This window comes from Eleutherodactylus coqui, chromosome 9 (genome assembly GCF_035609145.1).
Source record: "Eleutherodactylus coqui strain aEleCoq1 chromosome 9, aEleCoq1.hap1, whole genome shotgun sequence".
Taxonomy (NCBI): domain Eukaryota; kingdom Metazoa; phylum Chordata; class Amphibia; order Anura; family Eleutherodactylidae; genus Eleutherodactylus; species Eleutherodactylus coqui.
This window is the reverse complement of record NC_089845.1, coordinates 168291428-168314167: the sequence shown is the minus strand read 5'-3', so window position 1 is coordinate 168314167 and position 22740 is coordinate 168291428. Positions and strand designations below refer to the sequence as shown.

The 22740-nt window shown below is 47.5% G+C and overlaps 1 protein-coding gene across 1 annotated transcript in view; it reads left to right on the top strand.

Annotated features, from left to right (window-relative positions):
• TG (thyroglobulin) overlaps positions 1–4034 on the top strand; it is a 218158-nt gene extending 214124 nt beyond the window's left edge. Inside the window, exons 48-50 of the mRNA XM_066578917.1 lie at positions 296–436; positions 2254–2444; positions 3829–4034. Coding sequence (XP_066435014.1) covers positions 296–436; positions 2254–2444; positions 3829–3932 — 436 coding nt within the window. The 3' untranslated portion in view covers positions 3933–4034. The remainder of the gene's footprint in view (positions 1–295; positions 437–2253; positions 2445–3828) is intronic.
• Positions 4035–22740: the final 18706 nt, after the last annotated feature.

The following is a 22740-nucleotide window of genomic DNA, read 5'->3' as shown; positions in this document are numbered from 1 at the left end:
TGCATTAGAACTCAAAGACCACACACAGACCTCTATGCCTAGTAAAAGGCCCATGGCCTGGGTGACAGTGGTGGGCCAGTAAGCCCACTAGTGGTCTTGCATCTGGGGACAAGGACTGATGTTAATTGTGACCGTTTCCGTGCCGCGCTGCAAAATATTGTTGGCGTCCGTTATCACAGTTTACAGCGGCAACAGTAGAAGAGCAAATCCAGCTCTGCTACATCTGTATGTGGATGGCAGCCTACAAGCATGGAGCCTCATTACACTTCTGCTAGTCTTGGTCTGTTTCTTTCAGCTCCAGCCTGGATCTGCCGGAGGATATCATCTACGTGTTTGGAATTCCTTTTCACCCGAATTATAAAAGTCAGTTTTCCGCAGAAGAACAGAATCTTTCCTTGCAGATTATGCAATACTTGGCCAACTTTGTGAGAACGGGGTGAGTTGTGTGCAGCGTGTCCTACAGGAGCTGTCCTATCATGCATTGATGTCTAAGCCTATATTATAGCATGCTTGGGCTTTTGGACTCTTCCACAGGATCTTCCATCTAGAATTAGTCGCCAGATTTTATACCAGTTCCAGAGACCTGAACTAAAAGCATCCCGCCGCGCGCCCACACAACCATTACATACATTATCCATACAGCATACGGATGTAGCAAACATTGACTTGACGTTCAACGCATCTCAACTACAATGCTGCAAATGGAGTTATCACAATACACCCGTCATGTTAACAATTGCTACATCTGTACATATAGCGCCCTCATAGTACACATACAAACAGCACCTGTATCACCTATAGGGTCCCCAGGCAGCACCCATTGCACACATACTGGCAGGGCTGACTTTACCGAACATGGACAACCAGTTAAAGGGAACCTGTCATGTCCCCACATAAACTAGGTTATGGTGCTGTTAGGTGAGGTGACAGGGGAGTCGAGATGCAGCGGTGGTCCCTTCAGAAGTCCTGGAGTTGCATGAAAATCAAACTCTTTCCAGAATCCCATGTGCACTCTCCTCTACAAGTCCATGGGAGAGCGCTGGCAAAGGACTCTCAAAAGAGTCAGATTTTTGGCTGGTGCATGGACCTCATTGGCAGTAAAGCCCCTGGTGTTGTAGGGCAATGATTGGCTTGATGGTGAAGTCTCTGGTGCTTTAGCGCTGTGAAAGGGTTAATGGTAAAGCACCTGGTGGCCTAGTCCAGTGGAGGGGTTAATGGTAAAACCCCTTGTGTTCTAGGGCAGTAAAGGGGGTAATGGTGAAGTTCCTGGTGCTCTGAGGCACTGAATGTATTAATACTAAAGTCAGTGGTGGTATAGGGTAATGAGGGTGTTAGTGTTAAAGTTTCTGGGGGAAGGGGGGTGGGGGAGTCTACTTAAGGGGCTAATGGTAAAGCCCCTGGTATTGAATAGGTTAATGCTGACGTCTCCTAATGTTCTAGGACAGTGAATGGGTTAATTGTAAAGTCAAGGGTGGTATAAGGCAGAGAAGGGACTAATGCTAAAGCCCCTGGTAGTCTAGGATACTGAAGGGGTTAATGGTAAATCCCGCTAGTGTTGTAGGGTAATGGGTGGCTTAATGGTGAAGTCTTTGGTGTTCTAGGGCTGAAAAGGGGTTAATGGTAAAGTCCCTGGTGATCTAGTTTAGTGAAGGAGTTAATAATGAAGTCCCTGATGTTCCAAGGCAGTAAATGGGTTAATTGTAAAGTCAAAGATGGTAGAAGGCAGTGAATGGGTTATAGTAAGGTCATGGGTGGTCTAGGGGCAGTAAAGTGTTTCATGGTAAAGCCCCTGGTGGTCTAGGACAGTGAATGTGCATAGATATATGCTCTGATTTAAGGTTTTTCTTGGGGCTCCAGTCATTGGCACACATAGTCCCTACTGTACATGGCACCATACAACGCCCACCTGCAACCAAACGCATACCGTACCAGAAAGGAATGAATATATACCACCAGATGCTTCCCTATGCAGTGCTGAGGACCCGCAGCTAGCTGTGTGATATGTGACTGCCGCTAGCCCAAGTAGTCACCGACCAGATGCAAAGCCTGTTACAAGGAAACAGTGAAGACTACGGAATAGTGAATTATGATCACAAGTATGAATGAGTGCCGGATAAACACAACAGGAACCGCTTTTACTAGAATTCCCCTTTAAGAGTCTGTTATGTGACATTCGATACATTGTTGCTGCTTCTTTCAGACATGTTTATGTTAGAAAGTTACATTTTGTGATGTTTTTTCTTTTCTTCTCAGAAACCCGAACTTTTCATACAACTTTTCAAGAAAACGGAACGTGGCTTTACCGTCATGGCCGGAGCACCGGGCGCACATCAGTGGAGACAGATATAAAGAGTTTTCCCAACTCTTACCAAATAATCAAGGGCTGAAAAAAGCCGAATGTTCATTCTGGAACCAGCTGGTCCCGGCCCTGAAATCATCTGCAAGTAAGTCGTAAGAGATGAATCAGCTCTGCAGATGTTCAGGGTAGAAGAAAATGCCAAGAGTGCAGGTGTAAGACGTAAAAGTGGGCTACAAGACAGAAGAAGGCGAGAAGATGCTATTATAAGATGCTTCAGATACAGGGGTGTCCCAAGCATATATGCTGCCTGAAGAGAAGTGTAAAATAGTGTCGCCCCCCCCCCCCCCCGCAGAAACAAAAGAAACACTAATTTTACAGGAATTGAAAGCACCAATGCACAAGATACTCCACACATATTTAAACCAGTGAGTAGTAAGTGTCCACATTAGTGGTCCCAGTAGTAATAGTGGCCCCCTTAATGGCCTCAGCAGTTAAGAGTGACCCTGTTAATGGCCCTAGGGGTAATAGTGACCGCCATATTGGCCCCAGTAGTAATAACACCCCTAATAGTGGCCCCAATAGTAATAGTGACCCCCATTTTGGCCCCAATAGTAATAGCGCCCTGTTGGTGGATCCGGAATTAATGGTGTCCCCCATAGTGGCCCCAGTAGTAATAGTGTCCTCCATACCGGTAGTGGCTTTAGTAGTAATAGTGTCCCACATAGTGACCTCAGTAGTAATAGTGACCCCTTACTTTCCCGAGTAGTAATAGTGTAATTCTATACTGGCCCGGTGGTAATACTGACCCTCATACTGGCCCGGTAGTAATAGTGACCCTCATACTGGCCCGGTAGTAATAGTGACCTAGGTAGTAGACCTCTGCCTGGCCAGTAAACTGTCAAGTATTTCACTCACTCAATCTCCAGCTCCGATCTGCTGGCGGCCACCGCTGCTGTGATCCCTGACCCCTCCATCCAGTGTCTATGCTGCCTACAGGCCATATTCTGAGTGCAAAAACGCAGATGCCAGGGAAGAGGTCAGGGGTCACACTCTGGTTCCAGCAGCGGCTACCGCCAGACTGGGGCCGCAGACTGAGTGAGTGAAATGCTTGTCGGCTTTCAGCTGGCAATTATTTTTTATCTGCCATTAATATAGATGATAAACAATTACCGGCGGCCAGGAGCAGCCCCATCGCCGTCCCCCTGTAGTCCTGTAGACTGCCGCCTGGAGCCACTGTCTCAGGTGGCCTCATGATAGTGCCGACCCTGATGACATAATACTCCCCCTCGTAAATTCTAAGAGTATTAGAAGATGCCAGTGATGAAGGGCACAGGGCTGCAGGCAGGATGGCACCCTGACGGGACCGCTGATACTCTCACAACGTATCATATGCTGTACAGTCTTCCTTATTCTAGCTGCTGTAGAACCTCTTTTTCTCAGATGTTCTGCAGCATCTGAGGTGGCCCAGTAAGCCGTGCTGCCTGTTTTTTGTACTTTTATGTCCTTATGGGTCTGCCTTTGTCTCCTAGGTTTACAGACTGGAACTGGGAGCAGTAAAAACATCACAGAAAGTGGATTACCATCTGCGGTGACGTCCGCCAGCCGGAAGGAAGACAAAGGATCTTACGCCTGACAGACGTGTCTTCATGGGCAGCCATGACGGGATCCCGCGTCCCATTACATACCAAGGTCTCCAGTCTTCTGCTCTGAGGCTTCAGCCACAATGTTATTCTTGTGTCTGTCTCTATATTAAAGTGATTGAGAATGTATCATGTCTGCCGCCTCGTCATTGGGAGACCAGCAGCTTCATGCTGACCTCTTCCTGTAGAGCAAAGGAAGGATGTTGAAGGACTTGCCCAGTTTTATGTAGATGCGGGATTGTATAATGTGTAACGGAACGCTCTGCAACGTTCTAATAGACTTTGTGTTCAATTCTGCAACATTTTCAAGATCTCTGTTTGCTGTAAGTAAATTGAAAAAATCCTAGGCGGTAACTCCTACCCCAAAGTCATCCTGTCCACATAGATGAGGTTTTTCTTTCAACAGTAGCAGCACAAATGTGACCCCTGTCTTAGAGGGGTCGAGTTTGTAAACTATTGATGGTTTATCCATAAGATAGTCCATCAACAGTAGCTCAGTGGTGGTCTGCCACCCAGCAGCCCAGATGATAAGCTGTTTTTTGGGCTGGTGCACTTGTGTATTGAGCTGATTCCTGCAGGAAGCCGATGGCTCCATCCCCACTGCAATGGCCAGGCTTAGTATTACAGGCAAAATTCCCATTCACTTCAATGCCTGCAATACCAAGTCTGGCCACTGCAGCGTGAACAGAGTTGTCTGCTAACTGCAGAAATCAGCTCAATGCATGAGCACAGCAGCCCAGAGTCATAGTGAGTGACCCCCTTGGTGGCTCCAACAGTAATAGTGGCCCCCATAGTGGCTTGCGTTAATAGTGGCCCCATACTGTATCTGCAGGCGAGAACCAACCCACAAGCATTTAACTCACTTGGTGGGTAGTCCCAGCCCGGCGGCTGCTGCAGCTATGATCAGAGTGTAACCCCTGACCTCTCACCGAGCATTTGCGATGCGTACAGGCTGGCGTCTGCGTGCTGGAACGCAGATGCCAGGGAGAGGTCAGGGGTCACACCGGTTACAGCAGCGGCGTCTGCCACTGGAGCGGAACTACATACCGAGTGGGGCCAGTAAAAAATATTGTCCGGTCAGCAATCTGCCGCCCCTCCGGGGTCACACGCTCGCCCGTAATAACCAACAGAAAATAATGGCAAAAACGGGAAAAAAATAGATCGTGCGTTTAAAAAAAACAGCTGTGAAAAGTCTGGCGGTGCGGAAAGACGGGGATTTACATCAACTGCAGTCTGCAAAACAGGGACCCAATTCAGAGGGGAAATACGCTTTTCTGAAAGCAGCCTGAGGGAACCTTCACACGGCGAGCAGCTTGCGAGTTTTGTGGTTCGGGGGGCGCAGAACTCTTACCAATATGAACTCCATTCTTTTGAATCGACTTTTTGATATAAACACTTTTTTCCATTCACAGCGATGCTTCCAGGTTAAACTTGCAGCCCCTTCTGTCTTTGGGCGTCCCCCCGAAACGCCTCGCCCATTGTTTTCAATTGGACCTTTAAAGACATCCCATGGCACTCGCACGCCGTGGCATGTCACGTTTTTAATCAATGGGAAACACTTGCGATCCTTTGACGCGCGTGAAACTCGTAACGGCGGATCCAACTTCACAGAAGTGATGCGAGGCGGATTTGAATGAAAAACACCTCGCTTCTGTTTACAAAAACGCATGTTGGCAAGCGCGATATTGGGCAGAGTGTCTCAGCCTGCTATCGCTCTCACCAGTGTGAATCCGGCCTTAGGCTGATTGCTCTTACATGCACTGATACATTGTAGCAATCCCTCAGCTGTGAGTGGAATTGGTCAAGGATGAGTTTCTTTTAGATTTTCATTGCAAACAAGAATGTTTCTATTCACTGACAGAAAGCAGAACGTTTCTGAAGCTCTCTGACAGTCCGCTGGCTGGGGACGCCGCTGGGACCCGACCCTCTCTAGTTCTGCCCCCTCTGCCCTGGCTGAATGCTGTAGTCAGCGGCCGTCGGCACTTACAGAACCAGCCGATCCGGCGTTGCTACCGTTTCCATAACTCCTATAGTGCCATTCGATGCCCGGTAACTGCCATGGGCACCTATAGGGTACAGTGTAGCAACATCCGCTCAGCTGTTTGTAAACTAACTCCATATTCTGTTACTTTCTGCTGATACCTTCCTTTTTAGTTGCTACAAACCACATCATCCATTGCAAGTAGCGCATACATCCGCTCTCACTCTAACATCCTGACCAGGGCCGTAGTGGTACAGAGTATGCCATCGCACCCGGGCCTGGCAGCCTTAGGGCTCTTCCCTATGTAAGGGAATCAGTGCTATGAATGAAGCATTATAGTTGGGCGCCCCAACCATGAGGTGACCTGAGGCGGCAGTCTACAGGACCTCAGAGGGTCCGCACTAGGGTTGGCACCCAGACGATATTTAGTTGTTCAACCCCATAAGTATTTCACTCGCTCAGTCCATAGCTCTGATCCTGCGGCCGCGCTGCTATATGCAGTCTGTGACCTCTGACCTCTCCCCCAATGTCTGCGCTCCTACATGCAGATTCCGTCCGGTAAGCAGCACAGAGTTCAGGGGTCACAGACCGATTACAGCAGTGACAGCCGCACGACCAGAGCTACAGACTGAGCGAGTGAAATGCTTGTCAGGTTACTGCCCAACTGGAATTCTACTACGAGGAGCACTATTACTACTGGGGCTACTATGGTGGGCACTATTACTACTGGGACCACTGTGGTGGGCACTATTACTACTGGGGCTACTATGGTGGGCACTATTAAAATGGAGACCACTATTACTACTGGGACCACTGTGGTGGGCACTATTACTACTGGGGCTACTATGGTGGGCACTATTACTACTGGGACCACTGTGGTGGGCACTATTACTACTGGGGCTACTATGGTGGGCACTATTAAAACGGAGACCACTATTACTACTGGGACCACTGTGGTGGGCACTATTAAAATGGAGACCACTATTACTACTGGGACCACTGTGGTGGGCACTATTACTACTGGGGCTACTATGGTGGGCACTATTACTACTGGGACCACTGTGGTGGGCACTATTACTACTGGGGCTACTATGGTGGGCACTATTAAAACGGAGACCACTATTACTACTGGGACCACTGTGGTGGGCACTGTTAATACGGAGGGCACATACTATTGGGGCCACTATGGGGTCACCACTGGCATAACTACAGGGGATGCAGGGGATGTGATTGCACCCAGGCCCAGGATCGGGTTAATTAGTGCTGTCGCGCAATTGGAGGTTCAGGGACTTTCAACGTCATGTAAATCTAAACCAGAAGTCACACACCAATATTCGGTACCTCCGTCTCCGTATTCTGCAGCCTGCGGGTTAAATCACCGGAGGTGGTAGGTAGATCTTTCTCCTTCTTTGGGCCCTTCATATTATCCAGTGACTCACATCTTAGTAATATTAATACTCCGTCCTGAAACGCCGCACTCCATTTTATTTCTCCAAGGTCCGCGCCATTATTACCTTGCGGCCACTGGCGTAACTATAGGGGATGCAGGGGATGCGGTTGCACCCGGGCCCAGGAGCCTTAGGAGGCCAATAAAGCCGCTTTTCTCCATAGAGGGAGCCTAGTACTATGAATAAAGCATTATGGTTGGGGCCCTGTTACAGGTTTTACATTGGGGCCCGGGAGCTTCAAGTCACACCTCTGGGGGTCACTATTACAACTGCGGACACTATGGGAGTCACTATTAGTACTAGGGCCATTGTAGGGATCACCATCACTTCTGAGGCCATTAAGGGGGTCTCTATTAATACTGGGGAAACTATGGGAGGCACCATTACCACCGTCCCAATGAACTCACTATCTCTTGGGTATCTTGTATATTGCCACTTTTAATGCCTGTAAAATGAGTGTTTTTTTCTCATTTCCCGCTTTCCTCAGGTAGTATAAAGCCCCCCTGCAGCTCCAGGTTGTACCTCTATTTCTAACTTTTTAGTTCCTGTATGGCCTCTCGTCATTTGGTAATGTTGGTGGTTTTTGCTGTCTTCATAACTTCTTCAGTAACAGGAACTGATAAGGAGAAGCCGATAGTATCTTGCACTTGTGATAACTGTAATGCTGAGCACAACCGACTCATACTGAGAATCACTGCGAGGTGACGGCGGCGCCGGCTCAGGTTTCGTTCTATTTCAAAATCTAAGATAATATCCAGAAGATGGGAAGTGGTTCTGTGCAATCAGCCAAAGCACAAGTATGTGCAGCGGACAGAAGAGCTCAGCTCTGCAACGCTTGACTAGAACAGGGAAGTGCTGCAAAGGGGGAAACTCAGAGGAAACTCAAACACCAGGGGGAATCCAGGGTCTTCGAGGTTTTTTTGGCTGGGTTTTTTTGTATTACATGCTGTGAAGACTGTAAGTGTCAATGCCTATCACCTCCACCATTGCGGGGCAACACGGGATGGTTATAGGAAGTACAGAAGCAGCAGATGCATCCAACCTCTGGAGCCTGAGTGGGCCAAAATGCCCCTCTGCCATACAGTGGGTCCACTTAATACCCAATAATGACAAAGTGACAACAGAAAAGGAGAATATTCACACCCCTGTACTCAGTACTTAGTTAAAGCCCCTTTGGCAGCAACTCCAGCCTCCAGTATCGGGGATGATGCCACGAGATTAGCACACCTGGATTTGGGGATTTTCTGCCCTCTGTCAGATTTAATGAGGGCCGTCCATGGACAGGCATTATTAGGTCTCTCCAGAGATGTCCCATTGGGTTCAGGGCTCTGGCTGGACTACTCAATGACTCTGGTCTTAGGGCCATTGTCTTGGAAGGTGACCCTTCTGCCCTGTTTGAGGTTCCTTGTACTCTGGATTAAGTGGTCATTATCTCTGTACTATGCTCCATTCAGCTTTTTATCAACCTTGATCGTTCTCTCCTCCCCCAGCATAATGCTCCACCACCAGACTTCACTGTAGGGATGGTATTTGGCAGGTGATGAGCGGCGCCTCATTTCCATCCACCCTGACCGGCCTCCCCAAGCATGATGCTCCACTGTAAGGATGGTATTGGGCCTGTAATGAGCGGCGCCTCGTTTCCATCCACCCTGACCAGTCTCACCTCCAGAATGATGCCCCACCACCAGGCTTCTCTGTAGGGATGGTATTGGGCAGGTGATGAACGGCGTCTCGTTTCCATCCACCCTGACTGGTCTCCCCTCCCCAAGCATGATGCTCTGCCACCAGGCTTCACTGTAGTGATGGTATTGAGCCTGTGATGAGCAGTGCCTTGTTTTCATCCACCCTGACCGATCTCCCCTCCCCCAGTATGATGCTCCACTACCAAGCTTCACTGTAGGGATGGTATTGGGTAGGGATGGTATTAAGTAGGTGATGAGCGGCACCTGGTTTCCATCCACCATGACCGGTCTCCCCTCTCCCAGCATGATGCTCCACCACCAGGCTTCACTGTAGGATGGTATTGGGTAGGTGACGAGCGGTGCCTGGTTTCCTCCAGACAGAACGCTTAGAATTGATGCCAAAAAATTCCATCTTGGTGTCCTCAGAGCAGAGAATATTGTTTCTTGCAGTCTGAGGGTCCTTTAGGTCCTTTTTGGTAAACTCTTTGATAGCAAGGCGCCCACCAAATATATGCTTACCTGTCTTTGTAAGATGTAACCTGTCTCTAGCAAGGAGTCCATCATATAGGTAATTTACTCCATGGTCTAGAAATCCCAATCTTTTCTGGTGGCACCATCGATGTAGCCAGTTGTTCACCTCTAGAATCCTGTTCCATCTCCTTATTCCATGGCCATCCACTGGGAAGATGGAAGAGAAGACCACCTGAGCTCCTAGTTCCTTCACCTTCTTGCTGAGATCTTCAAAGTCTCTACAGATAGTTGTGAGGTCCTTTTTTACCGTGAGAGGGTTTGAGGACTTTCTTGCCCCCTGTATAAAAAGACCCCAGTGCTATAATTAGTAGGTAAGGGGTCTGTTACAGAGTTCCACTGGTGCCCAGCCACTTATGGTAATTAATATGACCACTGACAATTCCCAGCATCGATTCCTGACATGTGGGAGTCAACAGACTGGTATCTGAGACCACAGCGCTGCTATTTGGGCATTGCATGGCGATGTTATTTAAGCAAAATATCAGGGTATTAGGTGATTGATAGTAGCACCATTTTGATACTCTATTGAGGTATTATTTGGCCACTGTTTGGTGCTATTACATGGAGACAATATGCTACTATTTTTCTACTGGTGATACCACCATTATATAGTTTTATCTTTAGGGCACTGTATTATTAAGCCACTGTATGGTACCATTAATGGGGCTTTATATGCTGGTATCAATGAACTAATGTGGGTTGCCATCATAAGGTGATTTCATTTGCACTGTGTGGTAGTATGGTTTGTACACTGTACTGTATGGCAGTATTTGAACACTACACGGTACTGTTATATCTTTTAGTTGTATCCTGGTTACTCGGCTTTTCTTCATTTCCTGCTCATATTGTTTTCTTCAGGAGCCACATAGACCTTGATCAGGTCCAGACAGGAGCAAATAGTATGTGCAGCACTAACACCCCATCACCTAGTCATCAGGGGTGTAATTATAGTGGGTGCGAAGGTTCTAATTGCCGCCAGGACCTGAAGCCTTGGGGCACATTGACATGGACGACTGTGATATCAGACCGAAAAATACACATCACACTGCTGCACATGTGTGTTTTATGCGCGTGAAAAAGACACATGTGCTTCCAATAGTTAAAATGCTAACAATCGCAGCACACTCGCATGACATGTGATTTACATGCAGGTGTAATGTGATTTTTCTCGTGTCTCATGTGCGTAATATTGGTGCCGTGTGCACAGCAAGACGTATGTGTGCAAAAGATACATATTGTAGTTTTATTAACAAGGTCCCAGATGCTGAACATGCAATTTTGTCATAATTAAACTTTGTAATGTTTTACTAAGAGGGAGGTATCACACGCTGCGACTCTGAATTGTTGACTGTGAGGGAAGCCACACTATATAACCTCTTGCATTGCAACAATAAAGCGGAAGCGCTTGGAAACATCACCTGAGTATTTCTCATTGTGCTCTTCTGAGATGCATCATCTATATATAATTAGGCATACCTGATTGATAAGGTTGCAATACTCCTTTAGTAGCACCTAAATTAAGTGATTAATTTAGCATTTTTGGTGGAGAACGCGGGCACATGCAGTGCTCTGATGGCTGTCAAAGTCTCTGGACGGTAGACACCAAACAAGCACAAAAGTAAGGACAGTTGATTCTTACTTCTTACAAGTGTGTGACCCTTGTCTGTTGTCTGGGTACAGTTTTCATTTTTTATTTCACTTGCCATAAATGATCAGTCTGTGTGTGAACAGTGTAAATGAGTGGAACATGTCCAGATTGTGTTTGTAGCGTCTTGGGATTGCATAGATGGAGAAAAAGGGTATTGTGACTAGAAACAGTCGAATGAAGGTCACCAGGTGTGAAAGTGATTGATGGTGCTTGGAAATATATTACACAGAAGGATTCCTACTGGAGTTCTGTGTAATATGTTTGTTCGCACTTTGGATTTGGATTTAAACACTGAGAGACCAAAGAAAGGGACACCCGGCAGCAAGACTGCGGGAAACAGTTTCTGATACACCAAAGGGACTTCAGGGAAGTTCCAAAGTAAAGTTTCAGCATGGGGAAACTCCATGTCGTCTTGTACGGGGGATAATGAAGTGACCGTGTAGACCTCATAAGTAGAGATGAGCGAACGTACTCGTCCGAGCTTGATACTCATTCCAGTATTAGCGTGTTCGAGATGCTCGTTACTCGTAACGAGTACCACGCGATGTTCGGGTTACTTTCACTTTCATCTCTGAGATGTTAGCGCGCTTTTCTGGCCAATTGAAAGACAGGGAAGGCATTACAACTTCCCCCTGTGACGTTCAAGCCCTATACCACCCCCTTGCAGTGAGTGGCTGGCGAGATCAGGTGTCACCCGAGTATAAAAATCGGCCCCTCCCGCGGCTCGCCACAGATGCGTTCTGACATAGCTGAGGGAAAGTGCTATCGTGTTGGAGCTGCTATAGGGAGAGTGTTAGGAGTTATTGTAGGCTTCAAGAACCCCAACGGTCCTTCTTAGGGCCACATCTAACCGTGTGCAGTACTGTGGAGGCTGCTTTTTGCAGTGTTGCACATTTTTTTTTTTTTGGTATATCGGCCGTACAGAGCATTGTGCCCTGCAGTAATACTCCAGGGACAGAAGACATATTATTGATTGAATATAGGCAGTGGGCCTTTTCTAAAAAATATTGGGCAAAAAATCTATTTGGCCTGCCTGTCACTGTGCTCAGTGTTCTGGGTCTGTGTGTGCTGGGTGTAGTAGTTGTACAAAATCATACGCAGCCAGCTAAGTGTTACAGCAGGCTTGCGCCAAATTATTTCCTGGCGTTCCGTAAGCGAAGTCAGCCTCCAACCACAGGCCAATAAGCGGCACATTTAATTACAGCGTTCTGTTTCTGCATTACTGGTAATACAGCATGCTGAGGGGTAGGGGTAGGCCTAGAGGACGTGGGCGCGGCCGAGGATGCGGAGGCCCTAGTCCGGGTGTGGGCACAGGCCGAGCTCCTGATCCAGGTGTATCGCAGCCGACTGCTGCGGGATTAGGAGAGAGGCACGTTTCTGGCGTCCCCACATTCATCGCACATTTAATGGGTCCACGCGGTAGACCTTTATTAGAAAATGAGCAGTGTGAGCAGGTCCTGTCGTGGATGACAGAAAGTGCTTCCAGCAACCTATCGTCCACCCACAGTTCTGCGCCGTCCACTGCTGCAACTCAGAATCCTCTGGCTGCTGCTCCTCCTTCCTCCCAGCCTCCTCACTCCATTACAATGACACATTCTGAGGAGCAGGCAGACTCCCAGGAACTGTTCCCGGGCCCCTGCCCAGAATGGGCAGCAAGGGTTCTGAATCCTCTCCCACTGGAGGAGTTTGTCGTGACCGATGCCCAACCTTTTGAAAGTTCCCGGGGTCCGGGGGATGAGGCTGGGGACTTCTGGCAACTGTCTCAAGACCTTTCAGTGGGTGAGGAGGACGATGACGATGAGACACAGTTGTCTATCAGTGAGGTAGTAGTAAGGGCAGTAAGTCCGAGGGAGGAGCGCACAGAGGATTCGGAGGAAGAGCAGCAGGACGATGAGGTGACTGACCCCACCTGGTTTGCTATGCCTACTGAGGACAGGTCTTCAGAGGGGGAGGCAAGGGCAGCAGCAGGGCAGGTTGCAAGAGGCAGTGCGGTGTCCAGGGGTAGAGGCAGGGCCAGACCGAATAATCCACCAACTGTTTCCCAAAGCGCCCCCTCACGCCATGCCACCCTGCAGAGGCCAAGGTGTTCAAAGGTCTGGTAGTTTTTCACTGAGAGTGCAGACGACCGACGAACAGTGGTGTGCAACCTGTGTCGCGCCAAGATCAGCCGGGGAGCCAACACCAACAGCCTCACCACCACCACCATGCGCAGACATATGATGGCCAAGCACCCCACAAGGTGGGACGAAGGCCGTTCACCGCCCCTGGTTTGCACCGCTGCCTCTCCCCCTGTGCCCCAACCTGCCACTGAGATCCAACCCCCCTCTCAGGACACAGGCACTACCATCTCATGGCCTGCACCCACACCCTCACCTCCGCTGTCCTCGGCCCCATCCACCAATGTCTGTCAGCGCAGCGTCCAGCCGTCGCTAGTGCAAGTATTTGAGCGCAAGCGCAAGTACGCCGCCACGCACCCGCACGCTCAAGCGTTAAACGTGCACATAGCCAAATATGCACAGGCAGCCTCCACACTACTGCACACGGTTAGATGTGGCCCTAAGAAGGACCGTTGGGGTTCTTGAAGCCTAATATCACTCCTAACACTCTCCCTATAGCAGCTCCACCATCAGCAGCACTGTCCCTGATCTCTGTCAGAATGCATCTGTGGCGAGCCGCGGGAGGGGCCGATTTATATACTCGGGTGACATCTGATCTCCCCAGCCACTCACTGCAGGGGGGTGGTATAGGGCTTGAACGTCGCAGGGGGAAGTTGTAATGCCTTCCCTGTCTTTCTATTGGCCAGAAAAGCGCGCTAACGTCTCAGAGATGAAAGTGAAAGTAACCCGAACATCGCGTGGTGCTCGCCTCTAGTAACGAGCATCCCGAACACGCTAATACTCGAACAAGTATCAAGCTCGGACGAGTACGTTCGCTCATCTCTAATAACTACTATAATACTAACATCCCACGTTGCATTTTGGGATGCGCTGTGATGCGTTTTTCTCACCAAAGGTATTGCAATCATTGGTAAAATGACAGGTTTAAGGATTTATTCACACAGACAAGTGCGATATCGGTCTGAAAACCTCCGTCTGATACTGTGCCGGTAAACGTGACTTCCTGTGCGCATACGATGCCGGTTACAGGAAAACGGATTGTTATTTCAATATGAAAAATAGATAATTACGTCACTGCATGAAAATCACATCCACATGCGATTACGATGCAACTTGCTTTGTGGTCCCAGAGTAAATAATGGGCAAGGAAGGTCGCCCCATAAAATAGTGCATGCTGCCAATTTTCTGTCTTGCAGCACCGCTACAGGAGAAAACTCACTAATGGAAATAGACCAATTGTAAGTAATGGTTGTATTTCCATGCGGGTTCTGTGCATCTCGCAGCACTCAGCGCTCACATGCGAATATTGTCTGTGACAATACAACCTAAGAGTTCGATATTGGTTTGAGTTTCTTGGACCATAATGGCACTTGCTCATGTGAACGCACCCTTGGGGGGCCCATAAGGTGTTTGGTCTCCCTGTGAGGAGGCCAGTGCTATGAATGAAGATTTATAGTTGGGGGTCCTGTTACAGATCTTACATTGGGGTGCGGTATCTTCAGGTTATGCCGCCTGCTCTAGTACTGGGGATCTCGCTCTGGATGTACAGTGTTCTGCACTGTACAGCAGTTTTATGCCGGGCGTTCTTCATTTCTAGGTCGCTGTATCTTCCAAGTCATCTAGAAGTTGCAGAAAGTCATGTACGGCAGGAAGTGTTTGCGTTGTGCATCGCGCCTGCCCTACTTTACCGGGATGTCACACCTGCTGTACTTGCTGTTTTTCCAACTCATTTAGTTTCTACTTTGCACAATGTCTTTCATGCAATGTGCCGACTGGTGGACCTCGTTGGGTTCACAATGCTGTCAGGAAATTATTGACCGATGCAGCACACCAAGATATACGTCTACCAGCCGAGGCTTCTTAACGGATCTCCTGTTTCTGAGAGCAAAGAAGAAAGATTGACATTGGTCAGCCAATATACAAAAGTCAGAAGGCTTAAAGGGGTTGTACCAAAATCAAGTCTGATCCATGGTGGCCTCATGGCTGAGATCCCCTCTAATCTCAAAAATTGGGGTTCCAGATCACCATCTCCTCCTCAATGGAAACTCTCTGTACCTGGCGGTGAAGAGGAGATTGAATGAAGCAGCAGTTGCATATGTATGGTGCCACTCCATTCATTTTCAATGGGACCAGCGGAGATAGCGGAGTGCTTGTACTCAGCTATTTCTGTCTGAAGACACCATACCACTCCATTCAAGCTCCAAGCACTGTGGGGGTGCGGAGAGAATACAGTGAGGAACAGAAGGGAACATGGGATTCCCGTTCCCAAGATTGGTGGGGTCTCCAAAGTGAGACGCCCCAACAGACTTTTATCACCTATAAGCAGATAAAAGCTGATTTTTGTAAAACCCCTTTGACCCCCCCCCCCCCCAACAGTTTAGGAGAAACGGAGCTGGTTCTATTTAAAAAGGCTGCAGCTCCGGTTCTGTAAGTGCTATTGACAAACTCTTGGTGTTGTTTTTAAATCTTGTTGATAGAACTTACAGGACCAGAGCTAGAGCCATTTGAAGTGGGGTCGGAAATACTGAATTTACAGCTGTCATTTTTCAGTCAGTGGGTGCAGAGAGGGAGGAGAAGATGCAGGAGCAGGCAGCATGGAAGACCTGTGACTCTTCTCTGTATCTGCATGTCCCAGGGAAGGGGTGACATGAATTTTTTTTCATGTTATCACTCCCCTCCCCCCCCATCAATCAGAGAGTATATATTACATTTATCCAGCACAGTAAAGTCAGTATAAAAAAACCACAAAAATTGAAAATTCTAAAATTGCCGTTTTCTGATCATCTCGCTTCTCTAGAACAAAAATAAAAAAATAATTAAAAGTTCCATTCCGCCAAGCAAAAAAATTAATAAAAATAAAAGTTATTCAATGCATTATATGTACCTAAAATTGGTTCCTATGAAAACCAGAACTCGTCCTGCAAAATGCAAGATGTCATACAGCGACACTGATGAAAAAATAAAGAAGTTATCACCGCTGGAACATAAGGGGAGATAGCAATGAACTGTTCTTAAAGGGAATCTATCACATCCCACATGCATTGAATGACTTGTCAGGTCAGGTCAAAGTTCCTATGTTAAAGGAGATGTCCCGAGGCAGCAAGTGGGTCTATACACTTCTGTATGGCCATAATAATGCACTTTGTAATGTACATTGTGCATTAATTATGAGCCATACAGAAGTTATAAAAAGTTTTTTACTTACCTGCTCCGTTGCTGGCGTCCTCGTCTCCATGGAGCCGACTAATTTTTGGCCTCCGATGGCCAAATTAGCCGCGCTTGCGCAGTCCGGGTCTTCTGCAGTCTTCTATGGGGCTCCGTGTAGCTCCGTGTAGCTCCGCCCCGTCACGTGCCGATTCCAGCCAATCAGGAGGCTGGAATCGGCAGTGGACCGCACAGAAGAGCTGCGGTCCACGGAGGAAGAGGCCATCTTCAGCGGTGAGTAGAGAAGTCACCGGAGCGCGGGGATTAAGGTAAGCGCTCCGGTGAGCTTTCTTTACCTCCCTGCATCGGGGTTGTCTCGCGCCGAACGGGGGGGGGGTTGAAAAAAAAAAAAAACCCGTTTCGGCGCGGGACAACCCCTTTAAGTCTAGTGGCGCTGTTGTGCTTCAGGGAGAGCGAAGTGTTGCTGAGCCACGTTGTTGCGGCGGTGCTGGGATTGCTGCCTTGCTGACAAGTCTGGTGCTGGTTTTGGAGGTGGTTCTACATCTTCTGGCTCAGTGGGTGTGGTATTAGGTGTGACATGCTTTTTTTGCACCTGTGGGTAATTAGCATGGCTATTTAACCTGGCTAGATACTGAGCTGAACTGCTGTTGATTGTCAGTCTCTCCCTGGCTGAGCTTGCAGTCAGAGCTTGGTCCTGGATTGCTCAGTTACCTGCCGCATCTCAAACTAAGTGCTGCGTTTGTTTTCTTTTCTAGCTTTGGTATCCTTGTGTTCTTTCTCTTTCTCACGTAGGGTCAACTAGGGGCCGAGGCACATGGTCAGGGCTGTCCTTATCGGGACAATCGCTCTGCTTTCAGGCAGGGTCCTCCCTGAGTTGGGTTATACAGGGACAGTGTTTCCCATATTTTGGTTCTATTTCTTGTTTTGTCATTTATTCTTTTGCATTTGTGGGAGATCTGCTGGTGACAGATCCAGCGTGTCCAGGTTGGATGCGACACATGTCCATATCGAGTGCTTACCAGTTTGACTGTTGCCATGTCCCTAAAATGTGGAAGACTAAGCCATGGATGGCGAACAGCTCAAGCCCAACAATCGGCCCGACAGTACGGAGACTTCCACTCCAAATACACAGAGGTCGGCGCGGAAGCCTCCCACGTAGTGGCCGGTGCTTGTAACTGCAGGCACGGCTCCGATTCATTTCAATGAGAGCCATGCCTGCAGTTACAAGCACCGGCCACTACACAGGGGTCGGCGTGGAGGCTTCCACTTTGACCTCTGTGTTATTGTGGCGCTAACAACTTGTGACCCCTGGCGAACAACTATTGATGACCTATCCTGATCATAGGTCATCAGTAGTATTTCAGTGAAAAACCCCTTTAAGGCTGGCCCTGCATGCCAGTAATTTTTTTTGTGTTGGTCTCATCTGGAAAAGACGCTTTGTTTTTCCATATCAAATAGGAGTCACATGAGGTTCAGTTAGGCTTGATGCTCCATACATGAGGCTAGAATTGCACGACTTTAGAGGGGAGGGGGGACTTTTATAACAACCAGACAATAGTTAGTCACTTTTCCTCAGTTCAGCAATGTCTTGTGACATGGAGGATTCTCTGCACGGTCCTAAGTAGCACGTAATCTGGGATTGCAATGTTTATGTTAGGATTTCCTGGCTCGCACTTTTCCCCACTAAAGTCAATGAGAAACGAACAGCAATAAAAGTGCTAATAAACCAACATGATAGGAAAAAAAACATAAAAATATAACAAATGCAACAAATGGAAATGTCAACAGGCAGAAATGTGAAGGAAGCCGTTCTGTTCTACGGTCAGAGTTATTCTGTATTGTACAATACTATATGTGGTATAATGATATTGGTAAACTGTCACCCCGATTTCCATGTTCACATTCAGTACAATGGGAAAGTGGAGTGAACTCAATATTTATTCTCCCCTCCCTCATATCCGAAAGGGCTCCGAGATGCATTTGGTCTCAGGAAGTCCTTGATCATGAGGGCAATAAAGTTAGCCAGTGACAGGGCGATGTTAAATCACCCCCTGCCAGCCACGTTTGACACCTCTGGTGTTTCTCACAGACACCCTGACTCCAAGAGTCAGATTAATGGTAAAATCTCTTAATAAGGATTGTTGGTCACGTGAAGGTCCTAGCCCGATATAAGTTATACTTTCAGAATCAGGCTGGCCAGCTGATTAAAACCCACCTAAAATTATGGTGGGTCAGCAAGATCAGAGCGCTGGAGGTATTTAGACAGGATCAGGGGGTGATTTGAGCTTTTGTTCTGCATGTATGCAGAATCCTGGGAAAGCTGGGTACAAATCCTCCTGTATTCTTACGACTCCCCGGTAGAGTGATCAACTGAGGCTCTACCGTGACAAGCGGTGATAGCGGCAAGAGCGCTCACAGTAGTCGATGCGTGAGAAATTGGCGATAGAGACGGGTCGATCTGGTCCCCCCCCCTCTCTCTCCTTGACAATATATTTGTTTTCAATAAGTAACATAGTGCAACGTTTCTTAAAGAGACATACAGTTTGCGGCTGCAGATCTCGACATACTCCTCATGGTGGCTGAAACACGCTTGCAGCTCTCCTCTTCAGCAGATGGCTGGCTACAGCACTTAGGTCAGCACACACCTATTGACTCCCCTGCTAATCATCTGCTATCCCTGGCAAGAGAACATACTCATGGGTGGATATCCAGAAGACCCACCCCTGCTTATCTTGATGGAGGGGAGTTGTTCTTACTGGATAATTTTTGTACAACTTTTGTGATATTTTATTCGGTCTGCTTACAATAAGTGTGATAATGGGGAGCTACCGATAATTCTGCCTCTGGATTGTGCAAAGTCCTTATGTGACTAGACTCCCACCACGGGATCCTAAACCTCTCGGTGAACATTGCATTCTCAGGATCTTCAACTACTGCAAAAAGTTGGATGTTTCCTCAAATGTTTTATTTCGTAAGTAGGAGCCATCATAAAAATCTGCTTCCCTGTAACGTTGCTTACTCTATGGATCAATGTTAATCCTGAGCAGCTGGAACGATGTAACTGCGGAGCTGCAGGTTGTGGGGGTGGGAAGGTCCTTAGAACGTCATCTCTTTCCATTGTTCCAGGAAACGATAGGACTAAGTGAGAAGGAAAAGCGACTGAGGAAGAGTTGTGTGTGGTTCTCATTCAGAGTTGGTTTCCTTCCAGAATCTTGCTCTACGCCGCTGGGAACGGCTCCATGTTCCACACAGTCTGGTTTTGCCCACAATCTTCTCTGAGTATAAATAGGCTTCTTGTAGAGCGTTGCATCTCATAGCTGTAAGGAAACGTCTCCTGCAGGTGACAGACTAAAGGCCTGGTGCCACTAAGACACTTGTTTACCTGAGCGCATCATAAACCGAGTGCACACTCATTGTCCTAAACAATCCCTCCCCTAGGAGGAGTGTGTGTATATATATATATATATATATATATATATATATATATATGCATGCATGCGCGAGAGCCATCACTGATTGACTGACTGACTCACCACTAATTCTTTAACTTCCTGGTGTTCGAAACCTTGAAGCCTGGGGTCCTAGTGGTGGGGGACTCAATTATTAGGGGGACAGAGAGGGCAATCTGCCATAAAGACTGGGATCGTCGAACGGTGTGTTGTCTTCCTGGCGCTCGAGTTCGACACATCGCGGATCGGATTGACAGATTACTGGGAGGGGCTGGTGAGGACCCAGCGGTCATGGTGCACGTTGGCACCAATGAACAAGTTAGAGGTCAATGGAGGGCCCTCAAAAATGATTTCAGGGACTTAGGGTCCAAGCTCAGGGCGAGGACCTCCAGGGTAGTTTTCTCGGAAATACTACCTGTACCTAAAGCCACACTAGAAAGGCAGCAGGATCATAGGGAGGTAAACAAGTGGCTCCGGAGTTGGTGTAAGAAGGAGGGATTTGGGTTCCTGGTGAACTGGGCTGACTTTGCTGTCGGCTACAGGCTCTACCGTAGGGACGGGCTGCATCTTAATGGGGAGGGTGCAGCTGTGCTGGGGGAGAAGATGGCTAGAAGGCTGGAGGAGTGTTTAAACTAGGGACTGGGGGGGAGGGTAAAATGAGAAATAGTGGGGTAGCCAGTGTAATTAGCGATCCGGGTCCAAGCAAAGGGAATGGGGGACGAGCAGGGGGTGGGGATAGTACAGTTAGAACTGACAGATCAGCCATAAGTACGAATAGCAACAAAACAAATTTAAAAAACAAAAAAAATGATATAAATTGTATGACCACGAATGCAAGAAGTCTGATCGGTAAAGTGGGTGAGCTTGAAGCGAGAATGATTGATGAAAACTATGATATAGTCGGAATTACGGAAACATGGCTTGATGATAAGTGCGATTGGGCGGCGAATTTGCAGGGGTACAATCTCTTCAGAAGAGACCGAAGGAACCAGAAAGGGGGAGGGGTATGTCTGTACGTCAAATCAAACTTGAAGCCGAGGCTACGGGAGGATATAGGGGTAGTAGACGAACAGGTGGAATCTCTGTGGGTAGAAATACAGGGAGGAAAAAATAACAAAATCCTGATAGGAGTCTTCTATAGACCACCAAAAGCAACAGAAGAAACTGAGAACTTACTACTAAGGCAGATAGAAGAGGTGTCAAAGCGAAACGAAGTAATTATCATGGGGGACTTTAATTATCCAGATATAACATGGGAGAAGGAAACCTGCAAATCTCACAGGGGTGATAAGTTCTTGAGAGTAATTAAAGATAATTACCTGAACCAACTTGTGCAGGAACCAACAAGAGGGAGGACCATTCTGGACCTAGTACTAACTAACAAATCGGAACATATAAAGGGGGTGCAGGTTGAGGGGCACTTGGGGAACAGTGACCACAATATAATCAACTTCCAGCTGTCATTCAATAAGACGCCTTATCAGGGAGAGACAAAGAAACTAAACTTTAGTAAAGCAAAATTTGATGAGCTTAGAACTACTATCGGTAACATTAATTGGGACAACATCCTCAAAAATATCAGTACGGAGGAAAAATGGGAAAAGTTCAAAAGGATCCTAATCGCCTCATGTGAGCAGTTCATTCCCTTTAAAAATAAAAGGAACTCAACTAAAAGGAAACCAATGTGGCTCGACAAGACGGTAAGAGGGGCAATAAACGAAAAAAAGAAGAAAGCGTTCAAACTACTAAAGCAACAAGGCAGCGAAGAAGCGCTAAAATCATACAGGGAAAAAAACTAAATATGCAAAGATACGATCAAAACTGCCAAGGAGGAAGCAGAAAGACGGATCGCCAAAGAGAGCAAAAACAACCCGAAGCTATTTTTCGACTACATCAACAGCAAAAGGATTTGCAGGGAGAGCGCTGGCCCTTTAAAAAACAATGCAGGAGAAATCATTGATGATGACGAAGGGAAAGCAAATCTAATAAACAGTTTTTTCTCAAGTGTATTCACAAAAGAAAAGGAAATGCCACACGAGATGCAGGGGAATAAAACGAACCCCTCACAAAACATCTCATACCTAACGCAGGAGGAGGTGCGGAAGCGTCTAAAGAAAACTAAAATTGATAAATCGCCGGGCCCAGATGGATTACACCCAAGGATACTAAGGGAACTAAGTGACGAGATAGCTAGGCCGCTATACCTAATATTTCTAGACACTATCAAGACCGGTGTAGTACCATTGGATTGGCGCATTGCCAACGTGGTTCCAATTTACAAAAAAGGGAGCAAAAGTGAGCCTGGAAACTACAGGCCAGTAAGTCTCACTTCAGTAACGGGAAAAATCATCGAGGGGATTCTGAGAGACGCCATCGATGAGTATCTTAGGGAGAATAAGGGTATAACTCCTCACCAGCATGGATTCATGAAGGGTCGCTCATGTCAGACAAATCTGATCAGTTTCTATGATGAAGTAAGCTCTAAGCTGGACCAGGGAGAATCTATTGATCTTGTATATCTGGACTTCTCTAAAGCCTTTGACACCGTGCCACATAATAGGCTAATATACAAAATGAGGCAGCTCGGATTGGGCGAAAACGTGTGTAAGTGGGGAAAAAATTGGCTCAGAGATAGAAAGGAGAGGGTGGTAATAAATGGTTTGTACTCGGATTGGACCACAGTCGCTAGCGGGGTGCCACAGGGTTCAGTATTAGGCCCCACTCTGTTCAACATATTTATCAATGACCTAATAGAGGGGCTGCACAGCAAAATATCAATA